The 20576-nt window shown below is 41.8% G+C and overlaps 1 protein-coding gene across 3 annotated transcripts; it reads right to left on the minus strand.

The window, feature by feature from the left end:
* Positions 1–343: 343 nt before the first annotated feature.
* LOC132380152 (phosphoinositide-interacting protein-like) lies at positions 344–18606 on the minus strand. 3 transcript variants are annotated; one of them, XM_059948778.1, is made up of 3 exons: positions 18550–18606; positions 16492–16598; positions 344–3081 (listed from the first exon to the last, which is right to left on the minus strand). In XM_059948778.1, exon 3 carries the CDS (start codon positions 3043–3045, stop codon positions 2644–2646), a length of 402 nt encoding a protein of 133 aa, XP_059804761.1. In that variant the 5' UTR covers positions 3046–3081; positions 16492–16598; positions 18550–18606; the 3' UTR covers positions 344–2643. The 3 variants fall into 3 exon arrangements, with proteins under 3 accessions (XP_059804761.1, XP_059804759.1, XP_059804760.1); XM_059948776.1 differs by lacking the exon at positions 18550–18606 and adding an exon at positions 4463–4534 and having other exon boundaries at positions 16492–16614; XM_059948777.1 differs by lacking the exons at positions 16492–16598; positions 18550–18606 and adding an exon at positions 4463–4751.
* Between the last annotated feature and the right edge of the window lie 1970 nt (positions 18607–20576).

Consider the following 20576-nt stretch of genomic DNA (forward strand, 5'->3'; position numbering starts at 1 on the left):
AATAAATATCTATGTTTTTGTCAAGCTCACAATCAGATTTTTATTTTCTATGTTTTATTTTGCTTTTCCTAAATTCTAACTTATGCATTATTTATTTAAATTGTTTGAATGCTGTCCATTAATGTCAAGATTATTTTTTCAATTATTTTGTCTCAATTTTCTAAAGCTCCTTCAGTCTCCACGGTTTACACTTTCACCTTTTGATTTGCCTTACTAACTATAGAATGTCCTGGAATATCTAATTCCCATCTTTCGTCACTCCACTGACACAATTCCATAATGTTAATTAGACCATACACATGACTTGATGGGCCAAATGGCCTAATTCTCTGATGTCTTATGGTCTTATATCCATTTCTTCTGTTGGAGCTAGTAATTCATCTACCATTTTGTTGATGCGTGACTAAGAAGTGTAGATTGAGCATCATATTTTTCATCCATCCCAACTGATGGTAGCTAAATCACCCAATTCATTTAAGATTCATTAGATGCCTAGAACTGCTGGGATCATGAAGGTGCAGACTGTGTGGGTATGAAAAGCACACAGAGAAAAACTGTGCTAATGACCTATTGCAGGTACAGGGTTATATGTTTATTTCTGCCACACTCATGCACAATCAAGAGCCATACCTTCAGAGATACTTTTAGTGCAAAATTTTATATCATTGGAACAGTCACAATTAATTACTGCTAAAAAGAACATCAAATGCTGATACCAAGATTCAATAAGCTCTTGCCAAGAGGACTAAACTTTAGTGCATATCCACACAGAAAGCTCTGAAGGAACTCTGAAGTTCAAGCAGCATCTATTGAGGGAAATGGAAAGCTGATCCTGCCTTGCCCATTGAGTTCCTTCAGTGCTTTACCTGTTGTTCTAGCATCTGCAGTCCCTTTTGTCCTGGTAGTGCTTGAGCCTGATTTCATAATTTGTATAGAATTTAGGATCACTGTGGAAACCTAACCATCCTCCTCTTCATTGCATATGGTTAAAATCATGCTCAAAGATTTGCAAAAGATATTCTTTTAGTTGTTAGATCTCAAAAATAAGTAGATTGATGATCTAGCATCCATCACTTAATATCTTCACTGACTCCAATTCATTACTGATAGGTTCTCAGTCAAGAGTTAGTCAACCATTTAAAGTGCTGATGGTAAAGAAAGTGTTGATAACTAATCACAAAAGGGGAAGTAATATCAGGTGTTATTTATAGTTCCTAAATTGAAGATGATAAGGAAGATGCTCTTTCATAAGTCATCTCTTGCACAGTTCTCATGTGGACTCCAGCTAGGGAATAGGGAAAAAAGAAAATGATAACTTTTATTTGGGAAAAAAAGGATGTGAATAACAAAAGCTGTCACTTCTACCAATATGATTAAAATAAAGTACGTTTGGCTCATTCATCCTAAATGGAAGAATTCCCAAAGTTATTGAATTCATCTATGGGAATCAGAAGAGAAATATCAAATTATAATCCTTTTTATGTTTAAACTAAATTTAATTATATTTATCATTTTACAAAGATTATGTCCTCACTTAGCTGAATTTTATTGAACCTCAGTAAAAGGAATACATTTAGCTTAGCCTTTCTTTGCAAATGACATAAATAAATTATAGAAATGATTCTCAAGTTGTGTCTATTTTTACAAAACATTGTTGTTTTTGTTTCCAAGGTGAAAGACACTTTCAAAATGCGATTTGCTGATGTTGAAAGATGCAATTCTATCTTCATATTCCTTGAGATTACCTTTATGTTATGCTCTGTGTAATGTACAATCACTTGCATATTTAAAAATTAGGAGCTGAGTTAGCAGGAAATGTAGTGCAATCCTCATCAGTTACAAATCTCGATGGGTATAAAGAGCTAACATAAGGTTTGCTTTGACAAATTCACTGGAATGCAAGTAATTGTAAGAACGGCTCACACTTCACATTTTACAAACACCTTCCAATGAATTAAGGCAGGTTACTAATGTTTGAGTGCAATATTTCGTTTTGTTGCATATCTTCTATCTCAGAATGACACCTAAAATTATGCACCACTGTACAACTCTGTTCACACAAAACACATGCACATTTTCTTCCTTGCTATTATGGAGTAATTGACTTAATTCTATTAATATTTACTATAACTTTATATTATCTATTATAACTCATTACTGGCATAATTTATTTTACGGCTGCTGAAACTGTTCATTGCAGAGTAAATAACACTGTTTGATACAGCAAATCTTGGAGTCTCATTTGCTTGTAAGCTAGAACTGAATGACCCTAAAAAGCCATTGTTAAATTTCTGATCAAGTTCCACAATGTTGGATATGAAACAGAATCTTAAAATAGTTATTGTTCCACTTACTTCAGGCAATAGCAAACAAATAAAATATTTCAAAAGCCACACTGTGACTTTGTTCCATATTTTATGAACTTCCACTGTGACTATACTTCAAAAATAAGTATATAATTGTTTGTAAAGTTCTTGGGATATCCTCAGGTCCCAAAAGGTGCCTATAAAATGAAGTCTGTCATGTTCACTGAATCCAAAGCACATATATATGGAGTGGTTTATCATCTCCATCAATTCCTACAGGTCCACATAAATATGTTATTGTGAAGGTATCCAAGAATCTCTGTTGTGCCATTTTATCTCACAAGGTAAGAAATGGTGACCTCTGTTTCCTGAAATATCTAGACACGGACTTCTTTTGTTGCTTTTCTTTGAGAACAGGAAGCCAGACTAATCCAAATACAAGAAACATAATCCCAATCGACAGAAATGCTGGCCCCAGTATGTTGCAGGTTTTCCTGGTGATCTGTGCAAAGTACAAGCCAGTTGCAATGGAACCCAAAATGAAAAATGCTCCTCCAATCGACATGACAATGATAGGTTTGTGATAAATTTCCCAGGCTGTCTGTGGCTCTGAAGTCCAAATGGATACACTTCTCGAGCTGCTGTAAAAGGTACTTCCTGCATGACTAGTCAGTAGATCTTTGGACTCAGAGTATGATGGCATGCCTAGATTCGTGTTCTCAGTTGAACTTGATTTCATCTTTGTGTTTAGAGTGGATGCCAGCTTTCTCTGTATCTGTATTTAAATAAAAAAATGCATTATTGAAGGCGAGGAGCAGAGAATAATATTATTTTTACAAGAGCAGCATTTTGATATATTTCCAAATATCTAAATATTTTTTCAAACATTTAGAGCTACGGAAATAAAGAATTATGAAGCATGTCACTATCAATGCTCATTTTAATGGTGAAAAAATTCTTCTGGAGACCAAGAAAAATTAAATTCCACACATTCTCAAAACACAATGAAGAGGATGAAATGATTGGGAAAGAACTCATGAGATGTTATAATGAAGACAAAAAGCATCAATAAAATTAAACTATCAAAGAAAGTAATAAGATTCATTACAGGCACATTGAATAGAAAGCAGAGACAGTATGATTTAAATAGGACAACCAAAGAATGGACACTGTATAAGCCAGGCAAAGTATAAACTTGGAGAGTCCTCTGGAATTGTAAAACCTTTACTTCTTCCTTCTTTCCTTGATATTCTTGAACCTAAAATATTTATTTGGCCTTAGCTACTTTCTTTTGTGCTCTGGAGACTTCCAACCTTGTAAACTCCTGATGCTCTCTTTGGAAAGTAGCATCAACTTCTATATCCTCCAGTTTGCTCTTTCATTTTCCTGTGGCTAATACTAGGGAGTACAAAGGTCTCCTCTAAAATTTATGCTTTAAATTGCAATTTTATAATCCTGTTGATAGTTTTACAAAATGCTTAACTTCAAACTTGAAAATTTGAATTCATTTAAGAGTTAGCACATGGCCAGTCATATCTGAGATATCTTTCAGTTTTGATGTGGTTTTTCTCGAATCCTAAGTTTTGATGAAAAGACACTGAGTTGAAACAGCTGTTCTTCTCTTTCCACAGATAATTCAGAATCTGTTGAATGCTTCTAACATTTTCTGTTTTATTTCAGATTTCCAGCATCCCTATTGCTGCCATGTCAGCTGCTTGGATAATGTTTACCCAGAGGGCAGTGGCCAATGTGGTTAAACACCTTGAATGTAATGTTCTCAAAGAACTTAAATGCCAGCTTACATAAAATGGGGATGGTTGAATAATGTAGGTGCATCCTGTTCTCAGTAATTGACCTGTTTTGTGTTTGTGGTTCTAATGAAGGCAAAGCAGTCCCTGGTGCTGCTGTGAATGTGTAAAACTGATAGTTATTTCTGATTTCTGCACGTGGGCAATTCAAAATGGAGATCTGGAGTGTTCTTAGTCACACTGGGCACCTATGTAGAATTTACAAGTACAGTCAGTGCATGGCAAGAATTTCCACTTTTTAAGCAATATTCTCACTGCAAAAATCATTGAAATCTTTGAACAAAATACAGTATAGCTGATACTTAATGGTGGTTGAAGTCATAATTACTACTGAAAAATCTCACCAACCTGAAAAACTGAAGTTGTTTAAAAGCTTGCTTTTACTAACTCCATGAATTGTTTGTAATGTTTACTCTGGTTCTGCAAAACAATGAAAAATGCATTACAAACCGATCTTTTTCCTTTCTGATTTACTTGCTATGAAATTTCTTAAATCTGATGGAGTCCTCAGCTTGTTTAGCGCCTGTACATTTGCTGAATCATTGTGCTACTCAATTAAGCACCAAACTCAAAAGCATTGAAATAATACAGGCATTTTGCATAATCAAATTACATTTACCAAATCTTTCTCTGTGTGTGTGCGTGTGTGTGTGTGTGTGTGTGTGTGTGTGTGTATGTGTGTGTGTGTGTGTGTGTGTGTGTGTGTGTGTGTGTGTGTGTGTGTGTTTAGACATTGGCCTTTTGCAAGCCAGAGCCAAATTCCAGGCTGGTATAGATTTAAGCATTCTGCAAAAAAAAATCTCAGCAATCATTATTTATTTGCCTATTCAATAAATGTTGAAAGGCTGAATATTAAGATGAGGCTTTTTAGTAAAGACATGAAATAATTTATCATCGTGATTTCAAAATAAAGAACAGGAAAGCTACTTCAGAATCTGGGTTAGCCTTACAGCCTTTCATCTCTGTAACTCAAGTGTTGAATCCAGCACAAACTGATAAGATGGAAGTTTCATCTCTTTGATGTCTGTGAGAGTTAAATGTGAAATGGTTGGAGTTCCAGCCAGTGGTAACACACTTACGTTTGCTTGTGAATTTACTCTTCCCATAATTTAGCACAAATTACCATTCAACTGACAGTCTGAAACTATTTTAACACAAAACTAAAGGTTTATAAAAAAATAATAGAGCAAACTGGTATAACTTCATAGAAAATCCTCTCCTTTGATCTGAAGTAGGGCTGATGGTTGAGGCAGAGTAAATGGAATAGTAGTACGATTTTTGCCAAGTAGCTGAACAGAGTATGCATTTCTGAACTGAGTGTCTAATGTTTATGTTTCTTTAATCTGACGAGTCAAAAGAAATGCAAAAACCTTGACTGCTACATACAAAACATATTGAATGATCTGTGTCCTGGATCTAGCACATAGATGCAAGCACAGAGAAGGCAGGCCAGAGTCTTTACTTCCTAAAGAGGTTTGGCATGTCACTGAACACTCTAAAAATTTTCTATAGACACACTTTAAGTATCCTGACTGGTTGCATCTTGGTACAGTAATTTGACAGCAAGAATCTTCAGAGGGTTGGATATATTCAGCCCAATATATCACGGGCACATCCTTCCCCACCACTGGTAGTAACCACGAGGTGCTGGCTCAAGAAGGTAACATCTATCATCAAATATCCCCACCATCCAGGACATTCCATCTTCCGCAGCTACCACCAGGCAGGAGGTATAGAGGCACAAAGAGCCACACCACCAGGTTCAGAAACAGCTACTTCCGTTTAACCGTTTGGTTCCTGAATCAATTGGCACAACCCAATCACTGCAGTAGGATAACATTATGAACACTTTGCATTTAAATGGACTTTTCTGTTTGTTCTAGTAACTCCATTTCTTGTGAAATTGGCTATAATTGATGCTTTCTTGTGAATGCTGCTTATGATATGTCATCTGCCATTATTGCTGCTGTGACAGATTTTCCACTGTACTATACATGCATATGCTTAAGCATGTGACAATGAAATTTGACTTGACTTGGAAGGCAAATCTATCAATTGTCTATAAAACACTGAGTCTGACTCTGCAACTCAGAAGGGAAGGTGGGGGAGAAGAGGCAAGGGCTGTGGTGATAGGGGATTTGTTACTCAGGAGAACAAAATGGATGCTCTGTGGATGAGAACAAGATTCCTGGATGGTATGTTGCTTCCGGGTGCCAGGGTATGGGACATCTCAGATCGAGTCTTCTGCATTCTTAAGATAGAGGGTGAGCAGCCAGAGGCTGTGGCCCATGAAGGTACCAATTACTATAAGTGATGAGGTTTGGCAAAGTGAGTTCATTGAGTTAGGTGCTAAGTTAAAGGGGAAGACCTCCAGGGTTGTGATCTGAGGTTTACCACTTGATCTGCTACTAGGGAAAGAGACAGCGCAGGTGATCGAAGTTTGTGTCGGGAACACTTTGCATCTAGTGAACACAATGCCATTTTTTTCGAAGTAAATATGCAAAAAGATAGGTCTGGTTCGCAGGTTGTGATTCTATATTGGGGAAAGGCCAAGTCTGATGGTATCAGCAAGGATCTAGTAAGTATGGATTGGAAAAAGACTGTTGTTTGGCCTTGCTGGGTGTACTTGGTAAATGGGAGGCCTTCAAAAGTGAAATTTTGAAAGTACAAAGCTTGTGAGAGCCTGTCAGAATAAAAGGTAGAGATATCAGGGGTCAGGAACCTTGGTTTTCAAGAGATGTTGAAACCCTATGCAGATTACAGAGGAGGTGGTGTTTGCTATGATGAAGCAAAATAGGATGGATAAATCCCAGACGCTGTGGGAGGCAAGTGCAAACATTGTCAGGGCCCTAGCAGAGATATTAAAATCATCCTTAGCAACAGGTGAGGTACCAGAGGATTGGAGAACAGCCAATATTGTCCTGCTGCTTAAGGAAGGCTCTAAAAATAAACCAGGAAATTATAGGCCGGTGAGCCTGACATCAGTAGTAGGAAAGAGGGTATTCTAAGGGGCTGGATATTTAAGTGTTTGTATGGATATGGACTGATGAAAGATAGTCAGCATGGCTTCATACATGGTGGTCATACCTAACCAATTTTATAGCGTTTTTCAAAGAAGTTACCAGGAAAGCTGATGAAGGCAAGGCAGTGGGTTTTGTCTTACCGGGCTTTAGCAAAGCATTTGACATAGAATAGAAACATCGAAAACCTACAGCACAATACAGGCTCTTCGGCCCACAATGGTGTGCTTAACATGTGCTTACTTTAGAAATTACCTACGGTTACCTGTAGCCCTCTATTTTTCTAAGCTCAGTTTTAATGTTTAAGAGAAGTTTGGATAGGTACATGGATGGCAGGGGTGTGGAGAACTATGGTCCCAGTGCCGGTCAAAGAAAGTATGGTTTAGCATGGACTAGATGGGCCAAAGGGCCTCTTTCTGCGATGTACTTTTGTAAGACTCTATGAGTCTTATCAATAGAGTTGAAATACATGGAAAAGAAGTTGAACAGTAGATGTAAAGTTATGGACCAAAGACAAGCAAATGGGGCTAGTTTGGATAGGACATCTTGACCAGTATGTATGAAGTGGGCTGAAGGGCCTGTTTATGTGCTATATGACTCTATGACCATGACTCAATTTGTAAGTTATGTTTGAAGAAACCTGATGATAAACTACTCAATTCTTTATTGTTAATGAATGTAACTCACCCTAACATTGTCAATGTTCCTTTTGATATTTGATAAAGAATATATCAAATTTTTTACAGGTTTCCAAAGGTTATATAATGCTCATTTTCTTACAAAATGTGTCACATCAGAGTTAGTAATATTGAAAGTCATTTGCTTGTATTTGGTGTTGTTACTGTTTTAACCAAGTACACTATTCCTGCTTTAAAATTGTTGTACTGTGGCGACCCACTTTCTGCGCAGGTGAACCGGCTCACAAATAGCCAGCGCAAGGGGGGAGACTTTGGTAATGCACCTCTGATGTCATTTCCGCCCGGAGAGGGCAGGCGCTGGGGATTAAATGCTAGCGCCGCGAAGTTTGAATAAACTAGTCTCGAAACATTATTTCAGCGCTGTGTATAGCACATCGCTACATTGGTGACCCTGACGGTCCCAACGGGATTTGGACCAAAGATGACCGACTCCTAATCTGTTCACGCAGTTTTGCTAAAACTGCCGACTTTCTGGACACTGTGACCACACGTGTGGTTTAGCCAAGCAGAAGCCCAGTTCCAGATTCAGCAGATGTCCTCTGATTCCACGTGTTACTACCACATGGTGAGTGCCCTTGACCAGGAGACGGCTGCCCAGGTTGCGGATTTCATACAGTCGCCCCCGGAAGAAGGCAAATATGAAGCATTCAAAGCACTGCTCATTGGGATCTTTGCCCTCTCACGGCGTGAGCAGGGTGCCCGCCTGCTTCACCTGGATGGTTTGGGAGACAGACTGCCGTCGGCATTGATGAACGAGTTGCTGGCCCTGGCTGATGGACACAAGCCCTGCCTCATGTTTGAGCAAGTGTTCCTAGAGCAACTGCTCGAGGACATACATCTGTTGCTGGCCGACGCAGATTTCAGTGACACCCAGAAGGTGGCGGCCTGGACAGACGTGCTGTGGAAAGCCAAGAGGGAGAGCATGGCGTCCTTCGGTCAGATTACCAGGCCACGCGTCCAACAACAGACCAGACCAGGCCCGGCAGGGGGGCGCACAGCAGGAGTGAGGAGGCCAGTGAACAGTGGTGTTTCTACCACCAGCGGTGGGGCACAAAAGCCCGCCAATATTGACCGCCCTCCAAGGGCCGGCTGCTGCTAATGACTATGGCGGCTGGCCACCAGGACAGCCTATTGTATGTCTGGGACAAACAGTCAGGACGCCGCTTCTTGGTTGACACTGGAGCAGAAATCAGCATCTTGCCCCCGACGGGGTACGACACCCGCAACAGGAAGCCAAGACCCACCCTGAGGGCCGCAAACGGCAGCACGATACAGACCTATGGGACCCGTACAGTGCAGCTGCAGTTCGGCGCCAGCCGGTTCACGTGGGACTTCACACTGGCCGAGGTTGCCCAACCACTCCTGGGGGCGGACTTCTTGCAAGCTCGCAGCCTGCTGGTCGACTTGCAAGGGAAAAGACTGGTACATGCTGAGACTTTCCAGACTTTCTCCCTGGGTGAAGCCAAGTTGCCGGCCCCACACCTGGACTCCATCATGCTGTTGGACAACAAATTCACCAGAATCCTGGTGGACTTTCCATCGATTCTGGCACCGACCGCAGTTCACGGCAGCCATGCCCAGACATGGGGTACAGCACCACATCCCGACCCAGGGACCACCCCTCCATGCCCGTGCACGAAGGCTCCCCCCGGAAAAGCTCCGCCTGGCAAAGGAGGAGTTCAGGAGTATGGAGGAATTGGGGATCTTACGGAGGTCTGACAGCCCATGGGCCTCCCCCCTGCACATGGTGCCCAAAGCAGCTGGGGGTTGGAGACCATGCGGTGACTACCGCAGACTGAATGAGGATACAACTCCAGACCACCACCATGTACCGCACATTCAGGACTTTGCGGCAAACCTGCACGGGGCAAGAATCTTTTCCAAAGTAGACCTCGTCCGGGGATACCATCAAATCCCGGTGCACCCTGAAGACATCCCCAAAACAGCACCTATCACCCCGTTCGGCCTGTTCAAGTTCCTCCGAATGCAGTTTGGCCTGAAGAATGCCGTACAGACGTTCCAGCGGCTAATGGATGCGGTGGGACACGACCTGGACTTTTCCTTCATCTATTTGGAAGACATCCTTATAGCTAGCAGTAGTCACCAGGGGAATCTATCCCACCTCCGCCAGCTCTACTCCCGCCTGAGCGATTTTGGCTTCACGATCAACCTGGCCAAATGCCAGTTCGGTCTAGATACCATCGACTTTCTGGGCCACAGGATTACCAAAGATGGGGCAACACCTCTGCCCGCCAAGGTAGACGCGATCTGCCACTTTGCCCGGCCCAACGATGTCAAAGGCCTACAGGAGTTCGTTGGTATGGTGAAATTCTACCACTGTTTCCTCCCCTCAGCAGCCCGTATCATGCGCCCTTTGTACACCCTGATGTCGGGTAAAGGCATGGGCATTACTTGGGATGTGGAGGCCCTGGCCGCTTTCATTAAGGCCAAGGAAGCCTTGGCGGATGCTGACGTTCCGTCCGCCCTCACGATGGACACATCCAACACAGCAGTCGGTGGGGTGCTGGAGCAGCTCATTGAGGGGTGCTGGCAACCCCTGGCGTTCTTCAGCAAGCACCTACAACCACCCGAACTCAAGTACAGTGCTTTCGACCGGGAGCTGTTGGCACTGTATCTGGCAATCCGGCATTTCAGGTACTTCTTTGAAGGCAGGCCATTCACCGCTTTCACGGACCATAAACCGTTGACCTTCGCGTTCACGAAGGTGTCTGATCCCTGGTCAGCTCGCCAGCAGCGACATCTGTCCTACATCTTGGTGTAGGTGTCCAGAGGCGGTCCCACTCACCGACACATCTGCCGATTCCTGCGCCCGAGCTCTGATTGCAACCTGGGTAGCACGCTTCGGGGTACCGGCCCACATCACCTCCGACAGAGACACCCAGTTCACCTCTAGCCTGTGGTCGGCTGTGGCCAGCCTGTTGGGAATGCAGCTACACCACACAACTACCTACCACCCAGATTTGAACGAACTAGTGGAACGTTTCCACCGTCACTTGAAGTCAGCTCTCATGGCCCGCCTGAGAGGACCTAACTGGGTGGACGAGCTTCCCTGGGTCCTGCTTGGAATTCGCACAGTGCCCAAAGAGGATCTGCACGCCTCGTTGGCTGAGTTGGTGTACAGCGCACCCCTGGTCGTCCCAGAAGAGTTCATACCAGCCCCAAGGGGGCAAGAGGAAGAACCCGCAGCAGTCCTGGACATCCTACGCGAGAGGCTCGGCAACCTGGCCCCCGTACTGACTTCACAGCACGGATGGACCCCGACCCATGTACTCAAAGACCTGCAGAACTGTAAGTTTGTGTTTGTACAAAGGGGCGGACAGCGGCCGTACGTGAGGCCGTTCAAAGTGATCAACAACAACGGGTCCACGTACGTTCTGGACATTGGGGGGAAAGAGGAGGATTTCACTGTGGACCGACTCAAACCAGCCCATGTGGACTTGGCGCAGCCAGTCGAGGTTCAGGCACCACGGCACAGAGGCAGATCTCCCAAACAGAGGCTGATCCAGACTGTGGACATGGGGGGGGGGAGGGTTTATGTGGTGACCCACTTTCTGCATAGGCGAACCGGCTCACAAATAGCCAGAGCGGGGGGCGGGTGAGACTTTGGTAATGCACCTCCGACGTCATTTCCGCCCGGAGAGGGCGGGCGCTGGGGATTAAATGCCAGTGCCGTGGAGTTTGAATAAACTAGTCTCGAAATGACTTACCGACTGCATGTCGTTATTTCAGCGCTGTGTGTAGCACATCGCTACAGTATATTATTCATGAGAGGGAAAGTGAAGTAGATTAGGTGCAAAAATAGGCAGAGAAACTCTAAGAATTGAACAAAAGAAACAACTTGCAAAGAAAGGCAGAAAATACATAAGTGATTAAAACACAAATAAATGTACTGCAATATATGCAGCCGGCAAATTTGTTTCAATTTTGATAAATCTATGGGGACACATTTTGCTATTCTTTGGAAAATACGACCCTAAAAGTAGATGCACAGTAATTCAAAGGGCAAGATATGCGTATTGCTTAAATTGGTGAGACAGAATAAAAGGGCTTTAATAACTGGACATTGCAGTACTTTATGTGTGGCTAGAGCTGAACTGTAGAGGAGTTAAATTAAAATTATTTGACAACTCATTTATACCGTGTTTGTAATCCTGAGCATCTTTCTGGTCAACATTCTGAAAAACGATAAGGAGCTATACAGAGCTGCAAGCTTAATTCTGATACTGACTTGTTATACTTACGAAAAAAATTAAACCAAATTGTGCTGTTTTTGATAAAATCAGAAGAGCAAAGTGATTGATGGAGATTTTTTAAATTATTAAAAATATATATTGAAAGGCTAGATACTGAAATAGTAAGTACGCATGGTAGGGAGTCACAAATTTGGAGTATTGACCTTGACAAATGGAATAGGAAATTCAAGAGAGCTGCATTGCCAGAGAGTGATTAGAACATGGGTCGTGTTAGTGCTGGATATTGTTGAGGAAAGCAGCATAGATGCTTTTAAAGGGAAGCTACATCAGCAAATGAGAGAGAAAGAATTAAGTTTATGCTTGATTGAGTTAGATGAAGAAGCTTACGAGGAGCTTATTGAAACAAATAAACCAGTTTGGTCACTTTGCCTGTTTCTGGTCAATGCTTTTGTGTAATTAGAACATGTAACACAGAAACCTACAGCACATTACAGGCCCTTCAGCCCACAATGTTGTGCAAACCATGGAACTTACACTAGAAACGGCCGAGAATTTCCCTACCACATCGCCCTCTATTTTTCTAAGCTCCATGTAGCTATCTAAGAGTCTTTTGAAAGACCCTATTTTATCCACCTCTATCACCTTCGCTGACAGTGCATTGCACGCACCCTCCACTCTCTGTGTGAAAAACTCACCCCTGACATCCCCCTTGTACCTACTTCTAAGCACCTTAAAACTATGCCCCCTTGTGTTAGCCATCTCAGCCCCGGGAAAAAGCCTCAAGCTATCCACATGATCAAAGCCTCTCATCATCTTATACTCTTCTATCAGGTCACCTCTCATCCTCTGTCACTCCAAATTTACACAACCTTTTCTCATAATCATTCCAATCCAGGCAACATTCTTGTAAATCTCCTCTGCATTCTCTCTATAGTAGTGAGGTGACCAGAACTGAACACAGTATGCCCAAAATGTCGACTGTACTTTTTTCCATAGATGCTGCATGACCTGCTGAGTTCCTCCAGCATTTTGTGTGTGTTGCTCAGTACTGCAAGTGGGGTCTAATTAAGGGCTTATATAGCTGTAATATTACCTCATGGCTCTTGAACTCAATCCCATAGTTGATGAAGGCCAACACACCATACACCTTCTTAACACTGTCAACCTGCGCAGCAGCTTTGAGTGTCCTATGGGCACTGACTCCAAGATCTTGCTGATCCTAAACACTGACAAGAGATTTACCATTAATATTATACTCCATCTTCAAATTTGACCTACCAAAATGAACCACTTCACACTTTCCTTGGTTGAACCTCTATCTGTCACTTCTCAGCCCAGTTCTGCATCCTATCGATGTCATGCTGTAACCTCTGAAAACCTTCCAGACTATTCACAACACCCCCTAATTTTGTGTTATCAGCAAACTTACTAACCCACCCTTCTACTTAATTTATAAAAATCACAAAGAGGAGGGGCCCTAGAACAGATCCCTGTGGAACACCACTGGTCACCGTTCTCCACGCAGAATATGAACCATCTACAACCATCCTTTGCCTTCTGTGCGCAAGCAAATTCTAGATCCACAAAGCAAGGTCTCCTTGGATCCAATGCCTCATTACTTTCTGAATGAGCCTTGCACGGGGAACCTTATCAAATGCCTTACTGAAATCCATATACTCTATATCCACCGCTCTACCTTCATCAGTGTGTTTTGTTACATCCTCAAAGAATTCAATCAAGTTCGCAAGGCATGACCTGCCCTTGACAAAACCATGCTGTCTAACCCTAATCAGCTACGTCTCTCCAAATACTCATAAGACCTGCCTCTCAGGATCTTCTCCAACAACTTGCCCAGTACTGAAGTTAGACTCACTTTACTTCTGTAGAAAAAATTGAAATTGGTTTGCAAGCTTCTGTGATACTAGTATTATATGCAGGCAGTGAGAAAGCAGATGTATACATGATACATATTATGAAATTTTGTAGAGAGTTCATCCAAACAACTTTCATGGAGATGATTCTTCCCTTATGCCATAAATTAGAACATGCAGCTAAGAAGCTGAAGGAAGTTTGCAATTTTCTATCTTAACTACTATTTTTACATATGAAGGCCTAAAAGTGATATCGTGTGATAATCATACATGCAATGATTACTTCAGAATTAATTATCCTTAAATGATATTATCATTATGCATTGTATTTTAGCCATAAGAGCCCATTTGTCTTGTGCCAGTTGCAAAATAAGCAGGTCAACAACATCAGAACATCACTACTTAACATCACACCTTATAATACAAAAAGATTTATTGTTCCTGGTATTGCATATCCGGTGTCTGTTTCTGGCTATTCAACATAAATACAGCATTTTAGATAAACTATGAAGGGAACAGGAAATTGGTAAATAGCCATTCTTAATCAATTCTAATCTGCTTTCACTGTTGGAGCTTCTGGGTGTGGAATGATATAATTAAAGGAGGTGGACTGCTTATCATCATATTTACTCAAAAGCTAGAAACTCATACTGAATAGTGCACCCAGGCAGAAAATTGCCATATATGTTGTTGGTACAGAAATTTCTGAAAATTTTAATGGATATCAACAAGCCCTGGCTATAATGCTCACTGTGTTTTAATTATACTTTAAATATACATACAAATCGGAATCAGGTTTAATATCACTGGCATATGTCATGAAATTTGCTAACTTTGCAGCAGCAGTACAATGCAATACATGATAATTATAGAAAAATCTGAATTACAGAGGTATATTAAATAGTTACGTTAAAGTAAGTATACAAAAACAGAAATAAAAAGTAGTGGGGTGGTGATTCCATTTAGAAATCAGATGTTTGAAGGGAAGAAGCTATTCCTGAACCACTGAGTGTGTGTCCTCAGGCTTCTGTACCCCCTTCCAATGAGAAGAGTGAATGTCCTGAGTGGAGGGGGTCCTTAATGATGGACACTGCCTTCCTGAGGCACCGCTCCTTGAAGATGTCTTGGATACTACAGCGGCTAGTACCCATGATGGAGTTGACTGACATCACAACTTCCTTTGATCCTATCCAGTAGCCCCCTGTACCAGACGGTGATGCAGCCAGTCAGAATGCTCTCCATGTCAGAATAACTTAATTTTGTTTTCTCTACTCGACTCATTAACTTTGAATCTGTTACAGGGAATTTTTTTTTATAAAGTGAAACAATTAGACATTAACACCATTTAAGAGCTGTAACAGAGATGTCAGTATTTTGATACCAAAGGTTTTCTCTCCTTCTGCAGGCGAACTTATCTGTTCTCGATCTATGAGGTATAATGATACAGTATATAGGATTGGTGACTTTGAATGATATTTTAAAACGTGATTGATCAAATGTTAGATCGGTTCACGTAATCAGGGAACTAATAAAATTATATGCCACAAATAAATAATCATTTATATTTTTAAAAGTCCTTTGGTTAATTGATTTCATTTTCTACTGAGCATGGCAGGATGTTGCTTAACCTACACCAAAGAGGAATTCACACAAATCCTTATATTCTAGCCACGAATAAGAAGCATATTTTTACAGCTAAGTGTCTGCAGATAAGCTTTCAAAGAATTGATTTGACAGCAATTAAAGCCATAGTGTTTTCAGTTTTGGCAATTTATCTTTAATTTTCTTTCTGAAGTTATTAGATAAATCCATGCTAATTTTCAGAAAGCTGTGAACAACTGCCTGTACAAAATGGGGGTAGTGACAATGGTGGAATAAACAATTGATGATGACTGCTAATAGCAATAATGAGCCGATGAAAACTCAACATGCACCATTAACACAAACTATCAAGTTAATTTCACAAGTTGACAATATAGATAAATCCCTATAATGTTCTAGGTCAAGGGTTCATAAACTATCTAATGCCAGGGATCCCTACCATTAAGCAAGGGGCCTGTAGACTCAAAGTTAGGAAACCCTGTCTAGGTTAATAACCATTTGGAACATTTGATGTACAGTCTAAGACACTGGGTGAAGACTAAAGGATTTAGCATAATTCAGATTTTGGACTATGCCCCTGGAAATTATAATCTAACAATCTTTCCAAGTGTAAAAAAATCCCCAGAAGTACCTGAAAAGGCACAGCAGGGTGCAGATCTGAAATTTTTTTATAAATGCACTTTGTATTCTATTGATGAAATCAATCTTCAATTGATTTAATTCTCCTTCCTATAATTTGCCATGTTATGGGTGCTACACAATGTATCATAGCTGCAACATGGCCTTGTTTTACAGAACTAGGAATTTTCAAAAGACTAAAGTTCTGAAGGATTGGTATGAATTGTTTACATGTTTAAGACTTAAGCTAACTGCAAAGAAAAGTTTAATAAAAAGATTGAGCTTTGGCATTGTCAAATTTAAATCACAGTTGTTATAACAAAGTCCCTGTGTTGATTAAAATACAGGCCCTACCTTATATTGACTTAAGATTTGGATCAATAGTCGTACATTTGTAACGGAAACATTTCCAATTTTGTAAACCTTCAGGTACTGAAGTATGATAGAAAATCCCAGTGCACCTGGAATCAAACAGCATATCAGTTACAATGATATACGCACAATGTAAGAAAGGCTGCGGTGATTCCAGTATTTTCTGCAACAAACCCATTGTTTATAACTAACTTTTATCCACTCCAGACCGGATGTGTACATGTTTGTGAATTATCATACTATTGTTGATGATTTGTCCATATACAAAATATCTTTCAGATCGCATCACTTTCATCTTGGGTTGATAGAAATTTGTTCCTCAGCCTGGGATTCCTAACCACTGTTTGATTTTGCAATAGAATAAGGACAATCCCTGGCCACTCGACTCTTTCTTCCCCTTCATCCTGACCACAGATTTACCTCTGTAGAGTAGCATGACCCAGTTTATCAGTAGGAACCACCATCACTCTTTTATCCCCAACCAGCCCTTTTATCCCCAAGTTAATGCTCTCCTGGCTAAAGTCCATAAACTCATCCTGTTGCTCGATGTCCTAAAGCCCATCAACCCGTTTAAGCAGCTCCCTGCAGATCGACTCGGTACTTCTATTATAATTGTTCAACTCTTTTAAATCTAAGTTCTCTGCATTATGCCGTATGACCTCAAAGTTGTAAAGAATGGATCTGTACGAGCAGTATGCAAGAAATGATTTTCAGGGTCCCAACAATGAACAAAATTACCAATTTTCTTCAGTAAGTGCCAAATTTAAAATTCCTATCCTTATTTTCGAGCTACTCTAAGGAGTTACCCTTCTATCCTCAGTAACCATCCTCTGATCTCCTCTGCTGAGAATTCCACCTTTCCGTAGCCTCTTGGGAACCCGGAGGGTCAGTCCCTTTTCTCTTCTCCCCATCACTCACCATTTCTGTCACCTTGTCAGTTCTGTACTCTTCCTAAATCTCTTCAGCTATTTTACCACTGCTGGGGCACTCCTTACTCAGACCATGGCCACATGAACAATTAGGCAGAGTGTGACAAATCTTACCCTAGGAGTGCCAATTGTTGCAGGGTAGTGCTGTTTCTCTGCTTCACATCCATTTCTTAGATATAAATTGATTGGGGTGAGGGAAGCCCCACCCCCAACACACACAATGTTCATTTACACTCCCGGTAATTAGCTAACGCCGCTGGGCATGCCATATATTGATTTGCTCTGTAAAAGTGCTGCAAGTTACCATTTATTTTCCACGCTCACAGCTCGCCATTCTTTTGGGATTGTTCCATTATTTATTGTTGGAGTTGTGGTAGCTTTGGGCGCGGCTTCCCCGTTGCCAGTTCGTTTTTTTATTCGCTTTCTGTCTTTATATAAACATTTACATTGAGTGGCGGTGCAGCTGCTCGTGCCGCGACACGGCCACTGATCCGGATTTCGCCTGTGTTCCAACTCCCGAAGAGTCCTTTGCAAAATCCTCTTACCTCGATGCCTAATGCTGCCCACAAACGATAAAGTTGAGCACAAATCTAGAGAACTAACCGCCCCTTTTATTACTCTATAATCTGTCTGGTGCAGCGTCTCAAATTTCTTTAATAGCTCCGACCAAACACTTGAGATCCGGCCACCCCTGTTCTCCCACCCCACCTGCTCTTCCTCTTCATCTTCACCCCCACTCCTCGAGCCTCTCAACCTCTCCCAGAGGCTGAAGCTTGATGAATGAATTCACCGTGGCCATTGACAGTGCGCTCCCAACTTCTGGATATTAAACGTAAAGGGGAATTTACAATCCAGCGTTTTGATTCAAACACATTTTAACCATTTCACAGCCAGTGTGTGTACTAGTCAAAAGTCGGAAATAACGATTACAGCAAGGCAGCCGCTCGTAATTTCAACTCTCCTTACATTTCACATATTTTTGCACTTTTTTTAAACTACGGATTTCATCAACCTCACTCTTTTAACTGCTACCACCCAGCCTCCTCTCACTCGTCAGTCTCGTCCTGGTCTTGGCACCTCATCCTTCCCGACCGGTAGTAAAGATACTTGCCTTCTCTCCTTCCCAGCTCTGACACTTCTTTCCGCCCTGCGCTCTCGTTCTCCTTATCCCAAGGTCCCGTCTGTGGAACGCCCCAAAGCGAAGTGAGTTAAGGCTGTACCTCCCTCTTGCAGTTTGTCATGGGAAACATTGCTCACCGTTAAAGAGCGACAGATGTATAACAGCGAGAGTTCATGATTTGAATAGCGACAGGCAGATCTTTTACCGGGGCGGGAACTGAATTACATCATCGCCAGGCTAAACGTCAGATTAGAAACTACATCTTCAGTGCAAATTTTAATGTACTGATTAATGCAGATCATTAGAAGCTAGTGTTCGCTCTCTGCGTGATTCACAACTTCTGTATTCATAAGCTATATTGAAATAATGAAAATGATGCACATAATTGGAGACTTTTTACGCACATGAATGTTTCTAATAAGGAACAAGAAACTTTCCTCAACTTTATTCGCATTATTCGCTCCTTCACCGTGGGTTAAACTGCGTGGGAAGTGTTCAGCAAAGCTGCTTCTCCGTTTGAGAAAATGAATGAAGAAGAAATCTGGAAATGATGGATATCTGAAATGAAATCAGAAAATGCTGGAAGTACTCAGCAGGCCAGGGGAGAGAAGGTTAATGTGTCAGGTTGATGACCACCTCATCATCAAACATATCTTCAAGAAGTCAAGCATATTTTTCAAAATTACAGAGAAAGAGGAAGGAAGAATACAATAGGAAACTGATCAACCATGGTCTGATGGAAAGTTGGAATAGGTTTGAGAGGCTGAGTGGCTCACTCCTTTTAATTTCAATGTTCAAAATCTGTTTGGTGCCAATGATACTACTGACAACCACAAGAGGATGGAGTATTGATGGAGAGTGAAGAATTGAGTTAACATTACAGGAAAATGGACTTTAATCAGACCAGCAACACACTCAAAATGCTGGTGGAACGCAGCAGGCCAGGCAGCATCTATAGGAAGAAGCACTGTTGATGTTTCAGGCCGAGACCCTTCATCAGGACTAACGGAAAGAAAAGATAGTAAGAGATTTGAAAGTAGGAGGGGGAGGGGGAAATATGAAATGATAGGAGAAGACAGGAGGGGGTCAAGTGAAGCTAAGAGCTGGAAAGGTGATTGGCAAAAGGGATACAGAGCTGGAGAAGGGAAAGGATCATGGGACGGGAGGCCTCAGGAGAAAGAAAGGGGGAGGGGAGCACCAGAGGGAGACGGAGAACAGGCAGAGTGATGGGCAGAGAGAGAAAAAAAGGGAGGGGGAATAAATAAATCAGGGGTGGGGTAAGAAGGGGAGGAGGGGCATTAATGGAAGTTAGAGAAATCAATGTTCATGACATCAGGTTGGAGGCTACCCAGAAGGAATATAAAGTGTTAATGCCCCTCCTCCCCTTCTTACCCCATCCCTGATTTATTTATTTCCCCCTCCCTTTTTTTCTCTCTCTGCCCATCACTCTGCCTGTTCTCCATCTCCCTCTGATGCTCCCCTCCCCCTTTCTTTCTCCCTAGGCCTCACGTCCCATGATCCTTTCCCTTCTCCAGCTCTGTATCCCTTTTGCCAATCACCTTTCCAGCTCTCAGCTTCACCCCTCCCCCTCTTGTCTTCTCCTATCATTTGGTGTTTCCCCTACTGTCAAATCTCTTACTATCTTTTCTTTCAGTTAGTCCTGATGAAGGGTCTCAGCCCGAAACGTCGACTGTACTTCTTCCTATAGATGCTGCCTGGCCTGTTGCATTCCACCAGCATTTTGTGTGTGTTGCTTGAATTTCCAGCATCTGCAGATTTCCTCGTGTTTGTGTTTTTAATCAGAACAGGTTGGGTTTGGTACAGATTAGATGAGTTGGTGTCCTGAAATTATTGGAATAGTTTTTGGATTTTGACAGCTGCAACATCCCATTCTGAAGATCAGATGCAGTGCCTAGAACTTGCTTAGTGCCCTTTTGTTTAGAATAGTGATTCCATGAAGTAAAATGTCAGCATTCATTTCTAACTCTGCAAACGTTCACAGTATTACCAGATGGTTC

Source organism: Hypanus sabinus, chromosome 23, assembly GCF_030144855.1.
Source record: "Hypanus sabinus isolate sHypSab1 chromosome 23, sHypSab1.hap1, whole genome shotgun sequence".
Classification (NCBI taxonomy): Eukaryota; Metazoa; Chordata; class Chondrichthyes; order Myliobatiformes; family Dasyatidae; genus Hypanus; species Hypanus sabinus.

Bases quoted from the DNA above. Each gene is read 5' to 3' on its own strand.
- LOC132380152 (XM_059948778.1), bottom strand. From the start codon at position 3,045: ATGAAATCAAGTTCAACTGAGAACACGAATCTAGGCATGCCATCATAC.